Source organism: Oncorhynchus kisutch, linkage group LG12 (genome assembly GCF_002021735.2).
Source record: "Oncorhynchus kisutch isolate 150728-3 linkage group LG12, Okis_V2, whole genome shotgun sequence".
Taxonomy (NCBI): domain Eukaryota; kingdom Metazoa; phylum Chordata; class Actinopteri; order Salmoniformes; family Salmonidae; genus Oncorhynchus; species Oncorhynchus kisutch.
The window spans coordinates 39,723,780-39,741,847 of record NC_034185.2 but is presented as its reverse complement, the minus strand read 5'-3'; the positions used below and the strand labels follow the sequence as shown (position 1 = coordinate 39,741,847).

Sequence of the window (18,068 nt, the reverse complement as noted above, 5' to 3'; positions counted from 1 at the left end):
AATTATACAACTGGGATCATTGGATTTTTTATTTTTTTCCCCCTCCTTCAGACAGGACGTTTGAGGTCTGTGCCAGTCTTCTCAACGATTTATACAACTATAGCTAAATACATTAATTTCACTGTAACCCAATTTGAACAACCCTTTACATAAACAATATATCTGAAAATAATAATGTACTGGTTTATTATAAAGATGACCGCTGAGTTAGTTGTATGCTCCAGACACCCTTTGTCCCAGAATGCATCTTGACAATACATCTTTGAAAAAACGGCGCGGCTAATTCAAGATGGCGGAGATTGACCAGCTGTTTGATGAGAGTAAGTAATAACACGAATTTTACAACACGTTTAAGCTACCAATGCCATTCTGTGAGGTAATTTGTTGTTTAAAACCTGATATGTTGTTATTCACTGAATACTTGTCGCACCCTCCCCCAATGAAGTGTTTATAAGCTCACGATTTCTAGACTCAAAATCTAGTGAGCTAATAATGCTTGTTAGTTACTAAGGTTAGCTAGCTAGTTATTTGCTAACGTTAGCCAGCTACACTAAACCTAATTAGGCGATGGTCATAATGGCTAGCGAAATTATAGCAACCTTGTAGTCCGTTAGCTAAAGACTAAACTAGCTCATGCTAGCTAGCTGAGTTTTGTTTCTGAATATTTTTATCCACTCACATTTTGGAGTCAAGGGTGTAACTAACGCTTATTTATGGGATAATAATTACCCAACCACGATGAGAGGTCTAACTTACTGTTGTTGTAATAACACATCTAGTTAGCTAGTTGCTTACATTATCCACTGTTCCCTAAAATATATAGTTAGGTTTCTTTCTGCTATCTAAAAACAAACCGCCTATTCAGCAGCTGAAGACACTGACAGAACAGCGGGTGGGTGATGTGAGGCGTCATACTGTGTTGGCTTGCTGTCTGACATTTTTCTGTATGGGGTGGACTGTATCAACTGTATTTTGTGGGCTCCCGATTGGCTCAGTGGTCTAAGGCACTGCATCTCAGTGCATCACTACAGTCCCTGGTTCGAATCCAGACTACCACATCAGGTTGTGATTGTGCGCACAATTTGGCCCAGCGTTTGCCCGGGGTAGACCGTCATTATAAATAATTTGTTCTTAACTGACATGCCTCGTTAAATAAAGGTAAAATAAATAAATCTCAGATTCATAGAGCTAGCTATTTCAATTAATTCTCCACTCCAATACCTTGACTTTGTTGTCCATAACTTTCGAAGTATGCTTGGGGTCATAGTCCATTTGGAAGCTTTAACTTCCTGACTGATGTTGCTTCAATATATGCACATACTTTTCCTCCTCACAATGCCATCTATTTTGTGAAGTGCACCAGTCCCTCCTACCGCAAAGCACCCCCACAACATGATGCTGCCAACCCCGTGCTTCACAGTTGGGGTGGTGTTTTTCAGCTTGCAAGCCTCCCCCTTTTTCCTCCAAACATAACAATGGTCATTATGGCCAAACAGTTCTATTTTTGTGTCATCAGACCAGAGGACATTTCTCCAACAAGTACGATCTTTGTCCCCATGTGCAATTGCAAACCGTAGTCTGGCTTTTTTATGGTGGTTTTGGAGCAGTGGCTTCTTCCTTGCTTAGCGGCCTTTCAGGTTATGTTGATATAGGACTCGTTTTACTGTAGATATAGATACTTTTTTACCTGTTTCCTCCAGCATCTTCACAAGGTCCTTTGCTGCTGTTCACTTCGCAACAAAGTACGTTAATCTCTAAGAGACTGAACACGTCTCCTTCCTGAGTGGTATGACGGCTGTGTGGTTTCATGACACATAATTTTCTGGAAATTTCCAATCTGTTTAAAGGCACAGTCAACTTAGTGTATGGACACTTCTGACCTATTGGAATTGTGATAGTGAATTATAAGTTAAATTATCTGTCTGTAAACAATTGTTGGAAAAATGACTTGTCATGCACAAAGTAGATGTCCTAACTGATTTGCCAAAACTATAGTTTGTAACAAGAAATATGTGGAGTGGTTGAAAAACAAACTAGTTTTATTGACTCCAACCTAAGTATGTAAACTTCCGACTTCAACTGTATTCACTCTCACACACAAAACCCACACACATTCACATAAGCTTCATTCACACACACGCATACCGACACAACACATACACTTACACATAATTTGCTGCTACTACTCTGTTCATTTTACTCTGATCTGTTCTGATGCCTAGTCACTTTACCCTTCCTTCGTGTACAGTGCATTCGGAAAGTATTTAGACCCTTCAACTTTTTTCAAGTTTTCAGAATCGGTAATCTGCATTTTTGGATGCCGATTACATTACAATCTAAGGGGAGACTGCGTGGCAGACTTGACCACCTGTTATGCGAGTGCAGCAAGGAGCCAAGGTAAGTTGCTAGCTAGAATTAAACTTAACTAGTGACTATATTAAGATTGATTGTTAACTTCACATGGTTGATGATATGACTAGTTTAACTAGTTTGTCCTGCGTTGCATATAATCAATGTAGTGCCTTTTAATTTATCATCGAATCACAGCCTACTTCGCCGATCGGGTGATGATTTAACAAAAGCGCATTCGCGTCAGGGTTTATGCAGCAGTTTGGGCTGCCTGGCTCGTTGCGAACTGTGTGAAGACAATTTCTTCCTAACAAAGACCGTAATTAATTTGCCAGAATTGTACACAATTATGACAACATTGAAGGTTGTGCAATGTAACAGGAATATTTAGACTTAAGGTTGCCACCCGTTCAATAAAATATGGATTGGTTCCGTATTTCACAGAAAGAATAATCGTTTTGTTTTCAAAATGATAGTTTCTGGATTTGACCATATTAATGACCTAAGGCTCGTATTTCTCTGTGTTTTATATTATAATTGATTTGATAGAGCTGTCCGACTGAGCGGTGGTAGGCAGCAGCAGGCTCGTAAGCATTCGTTCAAACAGCACTTTACTGAGTTTACAAATCAGCAGCTCTTCACAATGCTTGAAGCACAGTGCTGTTTGACTTCAAGCCTATCAACCCACGATATTGGGCTGGCAATACTATAGTGCCTATAAGAACATCCAATAGTCAAAGGAGACTTGTCCTGGAGTCATTACTGCGTTATCTTGGCTGTGTGCTTAGGGTCATTGTCCTGTTGGAAGGTGAACCTTCACTCCTGATGTCCTGAGCCCATTGGAGCAGGTTTTCATCAATGATATCTCTGTACTTTACTCTGTTCATTTTTCCCTTGATCCCAACTAGTCTCCCAGACCCTGCCTCTGAAAAACCTCGCCACAGCATGATGCTGCCACCACCATGCTTCACTATAGGGATGGTGCCATGTTTCCACCAGACGTGACGCTTGGCATTCAGGCCAAAGAGTTCAGTCTTGGTTTCATCTGGGAATTTTGTTTCTCTTAAAGTCCTTTCGATGCCTTTTGGCAAACTCCAAGCGGGCTGTCATGTGCATTTTTTACTGAGTGTCTTCTGTCTGGCCACAACCATAAAGGCCTTATTGGTGGAGTGCTGCAGAGATGGTTGTCCTTCTGGAAGGTTCTCCCATCTCCACAGAAGAACTCTGGAGCTCTGTCAGAGTGACCAACGAGTTCTTGGTCACTTCCCTGTCAAATCAAATGTATTTATATAGCCCTTCGTACATCAGCTGATATCTCAAAGTGCTGTACAGAAACCCAACCTAAAACCCCAAATAGCAAGCAATGCAGGTGTAGAAGCACGGTGGCTAGTAAAAACTCCCTAGAAAGGCCAAAACCTAGGAAGAAACCTAAAGAGGAACCAGGCTATGTGGGGTGGCCAGTCCTCTTCTGGCTGTGCCGGGTGGAGAATATAACAGAACATGGCCAAGATGTTCAAATGTTCATAAATGACCAGCATGGTCAAATAATAATAATCGCAGGCAGAACAGTTGAAACTGGAGCAGCAGACTGGGGACAGCAAGGAGTCATCATGTCAGGTAGTCCTGAGGCATGGTCCTAGGGCTCAGGTCCTCCGAGAGAGAAAGAAAGAGAGCATTAGAGAGAGCATACTTAAACTCACACAGGACACCGAATAGGACAGGAGAAGTACTCCAGATATAACAAACTAACCCTAGCCCCCCGACACAAACTACTGCAGCATAAATACTGGAGGCTGAGACAGGAGGGGCCAGGAGACACTGTGGCTCCATCCGAGGACAGCCCCGGACAGGAAGGATATAACCCCACCCACTTTGCCAAAGCACAGTCCCACACCACTAGAGGGATATCTTCAACCACCAACTTACCATCCTGAGACGAGGCCGAGTATAGCCCACAAAGTTCTCCGCCACGGCACAACCCAAGGAGGGGTGCCAACCCAGACAGGAAGATCACATCAGTGACTCAACCCACTCAAGTGACGCACCCCTCCTAGGGACGGTATGAAAGAGCCAGTGACTCAGCCCCTGTAATAGGGTTAGAGGCAGATAATCCCAGTGGAAAGAGGGGAACCGGCCAGGCAGAGACAGCAAGGGCGGTTCGTTGCTCCAGAGCCTTTCCGTTCACCTTCACACTCCTGGGCCAGACTACACTCAATCATATGACCCACTGAAGAGATGAGTCTTCTGTAAAGACTTAAAGGTTGAGACTGAGTTTGCGTCTCTCACATGGGTAGGCAGACCATTCCATAAAAATGGAGCACTATAGGAGAAAGCCCTGCCTCCAGCTGTTTGCTTAGAAATTCTAGGGACAATTAGGAGGCCTGCGTCTTGTGACCGTAGCATACGTGTAGGTATGTTCGGCAGGACCAAATCAGATAGATAGGTAGGAGCAAGCCCATGTAATGCTTTGTAGGTTAGCAGTAAAACCTTGAAATCAGCCCTTGCCTTGTCAGGAAGCCAGTGTAGGGAGGCTAGCACTGGAGTAATATGATCAATTATTTTGTTTCTAGTCAGGATTCTAGCAGCCGTATTTAGCACTAACTGAAGTTTATTTTGTGCTTTATCCGGGTAGCCGGAAAGTAGAGCATTGCAGTAGTCTAATCTAGAAGTGACAAAAGCATGGATAAATTTTTTTGCATCATTTTTGGATAAAGTTTCTGATTTTTGCAATGTTACGTAGATGGAAAAAAAGCTGTCCTTGAAACAGTCTTGATATGTTCTTCAAAAGAGAGATCAGGGTCCAGAGTAATGCCGAGGTCCTTCACAGTTTTATTTGAGACGACTGTACAACCATTAAGATTGTCAGATTCAACAGAAGATCTCTTTGTTTCTTGGGACCTAGAACAAGCATCTCTGTTTTGTCCGAGTTTAAAAGTAGAAAGTTTGCAGCCATCCACTTCCTTATGTCTGAAACACATGCTTCTAGCGAGGGCAATTTTGGGGCTACACCATGTTTTATTGAAATGTACAGCTGTGTGTCATCCGCATAGCAGTGAAAGTTAACATTATGTTTTCGAATGACATCCCCAAGAGGTAAAATATATAGTGAAAACAATAGTGGTCCTAAAACGGAACCTTGAGGAACACCGAAATTTACAGTTGATTTGTCAGAGGACAAACCATTCACAGAGACAAACTGATATCTTTCCGACAGATAAGATCTAAACCAGGCCAGAACTTGTCCGTGTAGACCAATTTGGGTTTCCAATCTCTCCAAAAGAATGTGGTGATCGATGGTATCAAAAGCAGCACTAAGGTCTAGGAGCACGAGGACAGATGCAGAGCCTCGGTCTGATGCCATTAAAAGGTCATTTACCACCTTCACAAGTGCAGTCTCAGTGCTATGATGGATGGGGTCTAACACCAGACTGAAGCATTTCGTATACAGGAAGGCAGTGAGTTGCTGCGCAACAGCCTTTTCTAAACATTTTGAGAGGAATGGAAGATTCGATATAGGCCGATAGTTTTTTATATTTTCTGGGTCAAGGTTTGGCTTTTTTTTTTTTTCAAATGCCCTTCTCCCCATATTGCTCTGTTTGGCCAGGCAGCCAGCTCTAGGAAGAGTCTTGGTGGTTTCAAACTTCTTCCATTTAAGAATGATGGAGGCCACTGTGTTCTTACGGACCTTCAATGCAGCAGAGATTTTTTTGGTACCCATCCCCAGACCTACCTATCCCCTCAACACAATCATTTCTTGGAGCGCTAATGACAATTCCTTCAAACGCATGGCTTGGTTTTTGCTCTGACATGCACTGGCATCTGTGGGACGGTATATAGACAGGTGTGTGCCTTTCCAAATCATTTCCAATCCGCTGAATTTACCAAAGGTGGACGCCGATCAAGTTGTAGAAACTTCTCAAGGATGGTCAATGTAAACAGGATGCACCTGAGCTCAATTGTGCATGGATTATAAGGCTCTAAATGTAACAATGTGGAAAAAGTCTAGGTCAGAATTTTTATTTATTTAACTAGGCAAGTCAGTTAAGAACAAATTCTTATTTATAATGACGGCCTACACTTGTCGAACCCTAACCAGGACAATGCTGGGCCAATTGTGCGCCGCCCTATGGGACTCCGGATCACGGCCGGTTGTGATACAGCCTGGGATCGAACCAGGGTCTGTAGTGCCTTAGAATGCTGAGCCACTCGAGCCAATACTTTCCAAATGCATTCTATCTACCTCAAATGTCTCATACTTATGCTCACTGATGTGGTACTGGTACTCTTTATACAGTAAAGAGTAAATTCCCTTTATAAGTATTCATATTTTCCACCATAATTTGCAAATAAATTCAGTTAAAATCCTACAATTTTCTGGATTTTCTTTTCTCATTTTGTCTGTCATAGTTGAAGTGTACCTATGATGAAAATTACAGGCCTCATCTTTTTAAGTGGGAGAACTTGCACAATTGGTGGCTCACTAAATACTTTTTTGCCCCACTCTATAATTCCACTTTGACATTATGGGGTATTGTGTGTAGACCAGTGATACAAACATCTTAATTTATACTATTTTTAATTCGGGCTGCAACACAATAATGTGGAAAAAGTCAATGTGTGTGTGAACTTTCTGAATAGCTCCATTCTTGTGTATTTTGTTTTTTTCCTGTTCTTACTATTTTTATCTTTAAACTCTGCAATGTTGGGAAGGGCTCGTAAGCAAGCGTTTACTGTGAAGTCTACACCAGTTGTGACGACAACAAATCCCAATCACTATTTAATAGAACATCCAATTTAGTTGTTTTTCTAAGTGAACAACAATGCTTAAACCACATTGAGGTCTTTTTTGTGTTACCTTTTTAGTTCAGGTGCGCACCATCTAGACTTGTGTGGCTAGTGGTGTTGTAGCATACTTGTGATGGAGTTTTCTACACAAATGGCCACTGGATTAATGCAAGTATGTGATTCTGCCAGGTAGGCATAGGTTACTTTGTTGATACCTTTCAATTGCCCGAAAAGGGTTAAGCCAGTGGTCACCAACCTTTTCTGGGTCAAGATCACTTTTGCAGTTTTACCTTAACCTCACACAAACAGTTTTGTAGGAATGAGGTTTGGGCAGTAGGCCTAATACATTATCATAGCATATTGGGTTTATGATTGGCGTGCCAATATTGTAAATCAGACCATATTATTTTTCAAAACTCGAGCTTTGATGAAATGGATCAGTTGGTTGAGCACTTGTAGAGCATGAATTGAAATAATTAGCTTTTTTATTTTACTGTACTGATGGTACCTGCATCTGATGGCCAACGAGGTCAAATCACAAAGTCAGTGATCTTCAGGTCGGAGCTCAAGAAAGATGCCAGAGTTTCCGACGTATTCCAATTTGGATGACTGTTCAAAACAAATTTTCCCAACCGCTTCTCACGGTCCCTGCTCTCTCCTTCCTTTCCTCCAGTGAGACAGACCAGAGAGCGGGGACACCGTCTTCCACCTGATGGTGAAACTCGAGTCGAACCGCATGTCTCATCCACAAATTCATGTTGTTTCTATGACCAGAGAATGTTAAATATTCCTTAATATTAAAATCAACACGACGAGCTGTTAATAATAATAAAAAGCTGGGCTTTCAATACTTGGCTATTCATTCATTGCAGCTGCAGCCTGAGCAGAAGTACGGAGAAGTGTTTTGTAATAGTGTTGAATTAAAAACGGTGATAGTGCTGAATATAAACTTTAACATGAACTCATAAAAACAGCAGCTCTTTGCTGTATTCGTTGACAGTCTCTCTGTGGTCATGGTTTTAAAAGTTATAAAATCTTACGTAGGCTAGTAACCTATTAAATTTGGCTGTAGCCAGGTTCATGGAAGCTCATGGGAACACTGCTTACCCGGTGCGCAGGACTTTTGAATCAAGTGCACCTACCGGCAACACGATTTTAAAAAAGGAGCGTAAGCCTTTATCGTTCGTTGGTTTTTCTACTAGGAATGCGATCGACCAATTGGCGACCACTGGGTTAGGTTATTGTTAGGATCGCTAACGGCTAGACATTGATATAGGCTCTACGCACACTACACACAGCAGGGCTTGACATTCAGGTAAATTTGCCAGTATCACACCGGGCTAGTGCCAACTGAAAGATCCTGGCATGAATGGGGAGAGAAATACTGGCCCGGGTCAAAATGTAACCGGAAAGTGAATGAAGTGTGCATAATTTCAATAGCAGGTGATTTAATGCTTCGTTTGCGTGCTGAGCAAGGGTTTATACAGACATTGGCAAATCAAATTCAACAAGTTTTTCCACCACTTAACTGTAATTTTCAAGGACCTACATTTCATTCAATTGTTGTAATAACCTATAGAAAAAATGCGCCCACAAATGTATGCATTACCACTTTAAGTATAATGCATTTTTAATAGACCGGCCTATCCAATCTCATTATGCGTTGACATTCACATAATTTGTACATTCTAAAATGTGTCAGAAGAATGTGGGCCTTACCTGACTAAATAGACTGCATGCTTCCGACACAAACACACTAATGAAGTCTGTCTATATGGTAACTACTGCAGTCTCGCCATTTGAGATGTTTTAGAGTTATTTAGGAGTAACTGTATCATGTTTTTAAAACTAGAAAGCGACCAAAAACTGGGTTCGCTCATAATAACTGCACATGGTTTTACTGCAACAAGCGCAACAGACAACACCCTTCAATTGAAGCTGTGGGAAACAAACGAAAGCGCCTACATCCGTAATAAAAACAGATCATGGTTCGAGTGGCGCAATGGTCTAAGACATTGCATCTCAGTGCATCACTGAAGTACCTGGTTCGAGTCCAGGCTACATCACATCTGGCCGTGATTGTCCCATAGGGCGGTGCACAATTGGCCCAACATCGACTGGGTTTGGCTGTGGTAGGCCGCCATTGTAAATAAGAATTTGTTCTTAACTGACTTGCCTAGTTACATTTAAAAAATAAATATATGTTTATATTTAAATATATTTTTATTTTATTTAGAAAGCTTAAGTCATTTCAAGCTTTATTCATACAGTTTTGTTGAATAGGAAATGGATCATATGAAATCTTTTATCATATTTGTACTGTGTACTTGAGCTTGTCCTCAAGTGAGAACACCTCAGCAATTCTATAACTATTCTTACCAGAAAGGTGAGATTTGAACCTTTCTTGGAGCATGCACATTACTAGGCATTGTTTATGGGCCTCTCATGATAAATCATTTAATGTGTGCCTTCCCTCACCTAAAAAAAGAATACTACACCGCTAATCATAACATGGAACATCTTTCCTACCCCTACTACTGTCGGTCTTTGCCTCACGCTACAACCAGCTGTTTGAGAGCTGCACGATCTCTCTGCCTGACAGATTATCTATAGGCTGTATGTGTGCACCCAACGTGTGATAAATAATCGACAGCTTCGGGTATCTGTCTGTTATAAAATTAAAAAATCTAGCCTAGATTCAAAATGGCATGATTACAATATTTTTTTTCTCGCTGGCCCAAGCGTGCCACTGACAGGGATGATCGACTGGCTATAGCCTACCTGCTGATTTGGTATGGAGCAGTTTTGTACTTCAAACAATCAGTGTATATGGTCATTTTTAGGTATACCGGGTGAAATTGATCATTTCCTAGGCGCACTACATGGCAAAAGCACGAGATCACTGTAAAAACTTCCAAATGGTGAAAATCATTGGATTTTGAGAATGGTGAAGGTAGCCAACAACACCTCCGCCACACTGATCCTCAACACGGGGCCCCACATATGTTCTTAAGGTTTTGTACACTGTATGTTTATATACATTATATGTATATACACTGAGTGTTCAAAACCTTAAGGACACCTGCTCTTTTCTTGACATACAGACTGACCAGGTGGAAGCTATGATCCCTCATTGAAGTGGATTAAACAAATGACATTCAGTATGTGGAAGATTTTTAAGCCTTGAGACATGGATTGTGTATGTGTACCATTCAGAGGGTAAATGGGTAAGACAAAATATTTAAGTGTCTTTGAACGGGGAATGGTAGTAGGTGGCAGGCACACCGGTTTGTGTCAAGAACTGTAATGCTGCTGAGTCAGTAGTAGGATATTGGCACCGGAGGAGTTGGCTCCCGTTTTTTAGGGGCTCCTAACCAATTGTGCTATTTTGTGTTTTTTTGGGAGGGGGGGGGTTGTACTTATTTTGTACATAATGTTTCTGCCACTGTCTCTTATGACCGAAAAGTGCTTCTGGATACAGGACAGCGATTACTGGACAAAGATAGTTTTTCTTTAATGAGTCAAACGTGAAGGATTTATTGCTGATACCAGCACAGGCCAAGATCCCCTTAATTCGTATGAAAAAAGACACCAATACAGTGTCCGTCCAACGTTCAATCATTGGAGAATAAACTGGATGAGCTCTGTTCAAGACTATCCTACCAATGGGACATTAATAACTAATATCTTATGTGTCACTGAATCGTGGCTGAATGATGACATTGTTAATATACAGTTGGCTGGGTTTTCCGTGCATCGGCACGACAGAGCGGCTGCCTCCAGTAAGACAAGGGGTGGTGGTCTGTGTCTATTTGTCAATAACAACTGGTGCGCAAAATCTAATATTAAGGAAGTCTCAAGATTTTTCTCGCCTGAGGTAGAGTATCACATGATAAGCTATAGACCACACTATTTACGGAGAGAGTTCTCATCTATATTTTTCACAGCTTTCTATTTACCACCACAAACTGATGCTGGCACTACGACCGCACTCAACGAGCTGAATAAGCCCATCAGAATAAATAACATTTTCATCTAGAGGCGGTGTGCCTAGTGGCCAGGAACTTTAATGCAGGGAAACTTAAATCCGTTTTACCTAATTTCTACCGGTATGTAGAGGGGAAAAAACTTTACTCCACACACAGAGATGCGTACAAAGCTCTCCCTTGCCCTCTATTTGGCAAATCTAACCATAATTACAAGCAAAAATTAAAGCAGGAAGGGCCAGTGACTCTTAATATAAAGTGCTCAGATGAGCTAGCTTGGGGACGGTTTTGCTAGGACAGACTGGAAATTGTTCCGGGTTTCATCCGATGGCATTGAGGTGTATCAGTCACCAGCTTCATCAATAAGTGCATCGATGACTTTGTCCCCACAATGACTGTACGTACATAACCCAACCAGAAGCCATGGATTACAGGCTAAATCCACACTGCGCTAAAGGGTAGAGCTGACACTTAAAAGGAGCGGGAGTCTAACCCAGATGCTAATAAGAAATCCAGGTATGCCTTCTGACGAACCATCAAACAGGCAACGTGTCAATACAGGACTAAGATTGAATCCTACTACACCGTCTCCAACGCTCGTCAGATGTGGCAGAGCTTGCAATCTATTACGGACTACAATAAGTCCAGCCGGGAGCTGCCCTCTGACACATGTCTACCGGACAAGCTAAATGACTTCTGTGCGCGCTTCGAGGCAAGCAACACGGAAGCATGCATGAGAGCACCAGCTGTCCCGGACGACTGTGTGATCACGCTCTCCGTAGCCGATGTTAGTAAGACCTTTTTAAACAGGTCAACATTCACAAGGCCCCAGGGCCAGACGGATTACCAGGGCGTGTACTCTGAGAATGCGCTGACCAACTGGCAAGTGTCTTCACCGACTTTTTCAACCTGTCCCTGATTTGAGTCTGTAATACCTACATGTTTCAAGCAGACCGCCATAGTCCCTGTACCCAGGAACACCAAGGTAACGTACTTAGATGACTACCGATCCGTAAGCACTCACGTCTATAGCCATTAACTGCTTTGAAAGGCTGGTCATGGCTCACATCAACACAGTCATCTTAGAAACCCTAGACCCACTCCAATTTGCATACCACCCTAACAGATCCACAGATGCTGCAATCTCTATTGCACCCCACACAGCCCCTTCCCACCTGGACAAAAGGAACACCTACTTAACATCTTGGTGACAGGGGGCAGTATTTTCATGTCCGGGTGAAATGCATGCCCAAATTCAACTGTCTGCTACTCATCCCCAGAAGATAATATATGCATATTATTAGTAGATTTGGATAGAAAACACTCTGAAGTTTCTAAAACTGTTTGAAATATGTCTGTGAGTATAACAAAACTTATTTAGCAAGCAAAACCCCGAGGACAATTCATTGAGATTTTCTTTTAGGTCACTCTCTTTTCAATGATATTTCATTGGGAATCCAGATTTCTAAGGGACCTTCTTGCAGTTCCTATCTCTTCCACTGGATGTCAACAGTCTTTAGAAATTGGTTGAGGTTATTCCTTTGTGTAATGAAGAAGAACGGCCATCTTGAACGAGGGTCACTTGAAGTGTACTGTTAGAGGCGCGTGACCAGAAAGCATGCTACAGTTTGTTTTACTCCTGTATTTTTACATTTTTTATTTCACCTTTATTTAACCAGGTAGGCTAGTTGAGAACAAGTTCTAATTTGCAACTACGACCTGGCCAAGATAAAGCATAGCAGTGTGAACAGACAACAGAGTTACACATGGGGTAAACAATTAACAAGTCAATAACACAGTAGAAAAAAAGAGATTCTATATACATTGTGTGCAAAAGGCATGAGGAGGTAGGTGAATGATTACAATTTTGCAGATTAACACTGGAGTGATAAATGATCAGATGGTCATGTACAGGTAGAGATATTGGTGTGCAAAGGAGCAGAAAAGTAAATAAATATAAACAGTATGGGGGTGAGGTAGGTAAAATTGGGTGGGCTATTTACCGATGGACTATGTACAGCTGCAGCGATCGAGCTGCTCAGATAGCAGATGTTTAAAGTTGGAGACTTTTATCTCCCTCACCAACTTCAGCGATTTTTGCAATTCGTTCCAGTCACAGGCAGCAGAGAACTGGAACGAAAGGCGGCCAAATGAGGTGTTGGCTTTAGGGATGATCAGTGAGATACACCTGCTGGAGCGCGTGCTACTGGCCATCGTGACCAGTGAACTGAGATAAGGCGGAGCTTTACCTAGCATGGACTTGTAGATGACCTGAAGCCAGTGGGTCTGGTGACGAATATGTAGCGAGGGCCAGCCGACCAGAGCATACAGGTCGCAAACAAAACGGATGGCACTGTGATAAACTGCATCCAGTTTGCTGAGTAGAGTATTGGAAGCTATTTTGTAGATGACATCGCCGAAGTCGAGGATCGGTAGGATAGTCAGTTTTACTAGGGTAAGTTTGGCGGCGTGAGTGAAGGAGGCTTTGTTGCGGAATAGAAAGCCAACTCTGGATTTGATTTTAGATTTGAAATGGTTGATATGAGTCTGGAAGGAGAGTTTACAGTCTAGCCAGACACCTAGGTACTTATAGATGTCCACATATTCTAGGTCGGAAGCATCCAGGGTGGTGATGCTAGTCGGGCATGTGGGTGCAGGCAGCGAACGGTTGAAAAGCATGCATTTGGTTTTACTAGCATTTAAGAGCAGTTGGAGGCCACGGAATGAGTGTTGTATGGCATAGAAGCTTGTTTGGAGGTTAGATAGCACAGTGTCCAAGGACGGGCCGGAAGTATACAGAATGGTGTCGTCTGCGTAGAGGTGGATCAGGGAATCGCCCGCAGCAAGCGCATCATTGATATATACAGAGAAAAGAGTCGGCCCGAGAATTGAACCCTGTGGCACCCCCATAGAGACTGCCAGAGGACCGGACAGCATGCCCTCCGATTTGACACACTGAACTCTGTCTGCAAAGTAGTTGGTGAACCAGGCAAGGCAGTCATCAGAAAAACCGAGGCTACTGAGTCGGCCGATAAGAATATGGTGATTGACAGAGTCGAAAGCCTTGGCAAGGTCGATGAAGACGGCTGCACAGTACTGTCTTTTATCGATGGCGGTTATGATATCGTTTAGTACCTTGAGCGTGGCTGAGGTGCACCCGTGACCGGCTCGGAAACCAGATTGCACAGCGGAGAAGGTACGGTGGGATTCGAGATGGTCAGTGACCTGTTTGTTGACTTGGCTTTCGAAGACCTTAGAAAGGCAGGGCAGGATGGATATAGGTCTGTAACAGTTTGGGTCCAGGGTGTCTCCCCCTTTGAAGAGGGGGATGACTGCGGCAGCTTTCCAATCCTTGGCGATCTCAGACGATATGAGAGGTTGAACAGGCTGGTAATAGGGGTTGTGACAATGGCGGCAGATAGTTTCAGAAACTTACGGGATGAGGTCAATATCCTTCCAGGATACCCGGGCCAGGTCGATTAGAAATGCCTGCTCACAGAAGTGTTTTAGGGAGCGTTTGACAATGATGAGGGGTGGTCGTTTGACTGCGGATCCGTAGCGGATACAGGCAATGAGGCAGTGATCGCTGAGATCCTGGTTGAAGACAGCGGAGGTGTATTTTGAGAGGCAACAGTGAGAGACTTATTTCTGGAGAGAGTAATTTTTAAAATTAGTAGTTCGAACTGTTTGGGTATGGACCTGGAAAGTATGACATTACTTTGCAGGCTATCTCTGCAGTAGAATGCAACTCCTCCCCCTTTGGCAGTTCTATCTTGATGGAAAATGTTATAGTTGGGTATGGAAATCTCAACATTTTTGGTGGCCTTCCTGAGCCAGGATTCAGACACGGCAAGGACATCAGGGTTAGCAGAGTGTGCTAAAGCAGTGAGTAAAACAAACTTGGAGAGGAGGCTTCTGATGTTGACATGCATGAAACCAAGGCTTTTTCGATCACAGAAGTCAACAAATGAGGGTGCCTGGGGACATGCAGGGCCTGGGTTTACCTCCAGATCACCCGCGGAACAGAGGAGGAGTAGTATGAGGGTGCGGCTAAAGGCTATCAAAACTGGTCGCCTAGAGCGTTGGGGACAAAGAATAAAAGGAGCAGATTTCTGGGCATGGTAGAATATATTCAGGGTATAATGCGCAGACAGGGGTATGGTGGGGTGCGGGTACAGCGGAGGTAAGCCCAGACACTGGGTGATGATAAGAGAGGTTGTATCTCTGGACATGCTGGTTGTAATGGGTGAGGTCACCGCATGTGTGGGAGGTGGGACAAAGGATGTATCAGGGGTATGAAGAGTGGAACTAGGGGCTCCATTGTAAACTAAAACAATGATAACTAACCTGAACAACAGTATACAAGGCATATTGACATTTGAGAGAGACATACAGCGAGGCATACAGTAATCGCAGGTGTTGATTGAGAGAGCTAGCTAAAACAGTAGGTGAGTCAACCACAGCTAATCAGCTAGCACAACAACAGCAGGTAAAATGGCGTTGACTAGCCAGAGATGGTCGGATTAACTACACACAGAGCCTGAGTGTGGCAGGGGCCGACAGATAAAAACATAAACAAACAGAATGGAGTACCGTGATTAATGGACAGTCCAGCAGGCATCCGCTATGTAGCCAAGTGATCACAGTGTCCAGGGGGCAGCGGTAGATGGGACAAGGAAGCTAGACTGGCGAGTATTATCCAGGCAAAAAAAAACTGGCTGGCTGTGCAGAAGGTAAAAGCCGCTAGCAGTGGCTAACAATGACTAAATAGCTTGTAGCTAGTTAGCTGGTTAGCTTCTGGAGCTTCTTGAATGTGTTCTAAAAATGTAAAATAATAGCGATTCCATATCACATTGGGTGAGGCAGGTTACCAGAAGGTATAATCGAATTAAAAATCGGAAAGAGATTGAAAATAAATATGGGTCCAGTGAGTGGTTGGGGACGCCGCGGTTCAGACAGTTAGCAGGCCTATGCTAACAGTTAGTAGGTTGGGGCTAAACAAGCTAGCAGTTAGTAGTCAAGGGTTGGCTAGCAGTTAGCAGGCCAAATTTGCAAGCAAGCAGATAGCAAGGGCTAGAAAGTTAGCCTTTGGGGGACGTTGAGATGGGGTTAAGTCTTCATGCGGTGACATCGATAGACCGGTCGTGGGTCTGGATATTGTAGCCCAGGAGTATGCTTCGGTGGTAGCACAGGAGCTCTGGCTGGGCTAGCTTCAAGCTAAGTGGATGGAAACGTTAGCCATGAGTAGTCATCCGGGTTGCGGTTAGCTAGTTGTGAAGATCCAGCAGAAAATGTTCCGTTTGCGGTGGGAATCCGGGGATAAAAATAGTAGGTCCGTTATGCTCTGGTTATAGTTGCGTTGTTCGAACTGGCGAGAGCTTTCCGAGCTAAAGGTTAGCTGATGACCGCTAGCAATGGTTTGCTGACTGATAGCTGGTAGTTGGCTAGCTTCAGTTGAGGGGTTCCGGATCCGAAGTAAATATGAGTACTTTAGAAGAAAAAAAAGCAGATCCACGCTACATTGGGTGAGGCGGGTTGCAGGAGAGTATTTAGATGTTGAGGTTTAGCAAAATGTTTTAAAAGATATGCGAACACCGATCATCCCGCCTTCAATTTTATCGATTATTTACGTAAAAAAATACCTAAAATTGTATTACAAAAGTAGTTTGAAATGTTTTGGCAAAGTTTACAGGTAACTTTTGAGATATTTTGTTGTCACATTGCGCAAGTTGGAACCGGTGTTTTTCTGGATCAAACGCGCCAAATAAATTTACATTTTGGATATATATCAACGGATTTAATCAAACAAAGGACCTTTTGTGGTGTTTATGGGAAATATTGGAGTGCCAACAAAAGACGCTCGTCAAAGGTAAGGCCTTTATATCATTTTTATTTTATTTTTTATTTTATTTTTATATCAGAGTTTTGTGTCGCGCCTGCAGGGTTGAAATATGCTTTTCTCTCTTTGTTTACGGAGGTGTTATCCTCAGATAATAGCATTGTTTGCTTTCGCCGAAGAGCCTTTTTGAAATCTGACATGTTGGCTGCATTCACAACAAGTGTAGCTTTAATTTGCTATCTTGCATGTGTGATTCCATGAAAGTTAGATTTTTATAGTAATTTATTTGAATTTGGCACTGGCTTTTGGCCAGGTGGGATGCTAGCATCCCACATAATCAAAATCAAATCAAATTTTATTTGTCACATACACATGGTTAGCAGATGTTAATGCGAGTGTAACGAAATGCTTGTGCTTCTAGTTCCGACAATGCAGTAATAACCAACAAGTAATCTAACTAACAATTCCAAAACTACTGTCTTATACACAGTGTAAGGGGATAAAGAATATGTACATAAGGATATATGAATGAGTGATGGTACAGAGCAGCATAGGCAAGATACAGTAGATGGTATCGAGTACAGTATATACATCTCGATTGTGCATCTGTAGAAGTTTGTGTGCTTTTGGTGACAAGCCGAATTTCTTCAGCCTCCTGAGGTTGAAGAGGCGCTGCTGCGCCTTCTTCACGATGCTGTCTGTGTGAGTGGACCAATTCAGTTTGTCTGTGATGTGTATGCCGAGGAACTTAAAACTTGCTACCCTCTCCACTACTGTTCCATCGATGTGGATAGGGGGGTGTTCCCTCTGCTGTTTCCTGAAGTCCACAATCATCTCCTTAGTTTTGTTGACGTTGAGTGTGAGGTTATTTTCCTGACACCACACTCCGAGGGCCCTCACCTCCTCCCTGTAGGCCGTCTCGTCGTTGTTGGTAATCAAGCCTACCACTGTTGTCGTCCGCAAACTTGATGATTGAGTTGGAGGCGTGCGTGGCCACGCAGTCGTGGGTGAACAGGGAGTACAGGAGAGGGCTCAGAATGCACCCTTGTGGGGCCCCAGTGTTGAGGATCAGCGGGGAGGAGATGTTGTTGTCTACCCTCACCACCTGG

The 18,068-nt window shown here is 43.0% G+C and overlaps 1 protein-coding gene across 1 annotated transcript in view; it reads left to right on the top strand.

The window, feature by feature from the left end:
- Positions 1 to 236: 236 nt before the first annotated feature.
- The window catches only part of LOC109900318 (protein lin-9 homolog), a 42,835-nt gene continuing 25,003 nt past the window's right edge, over positions 237 to 18,068 (top strand). Inside the window, exon 1 of the mRNA XM_020496010.2 lies at positions 237 to 320. Within this exon, the coding sequence (XP_020351599.1) occupies positions 315 to 320 (6 nt within the window). The 5' untranslated portion in view covers positions 237 to 314. The remainder of the gene's footprint in view (positions 321 to 18,068) is intronic.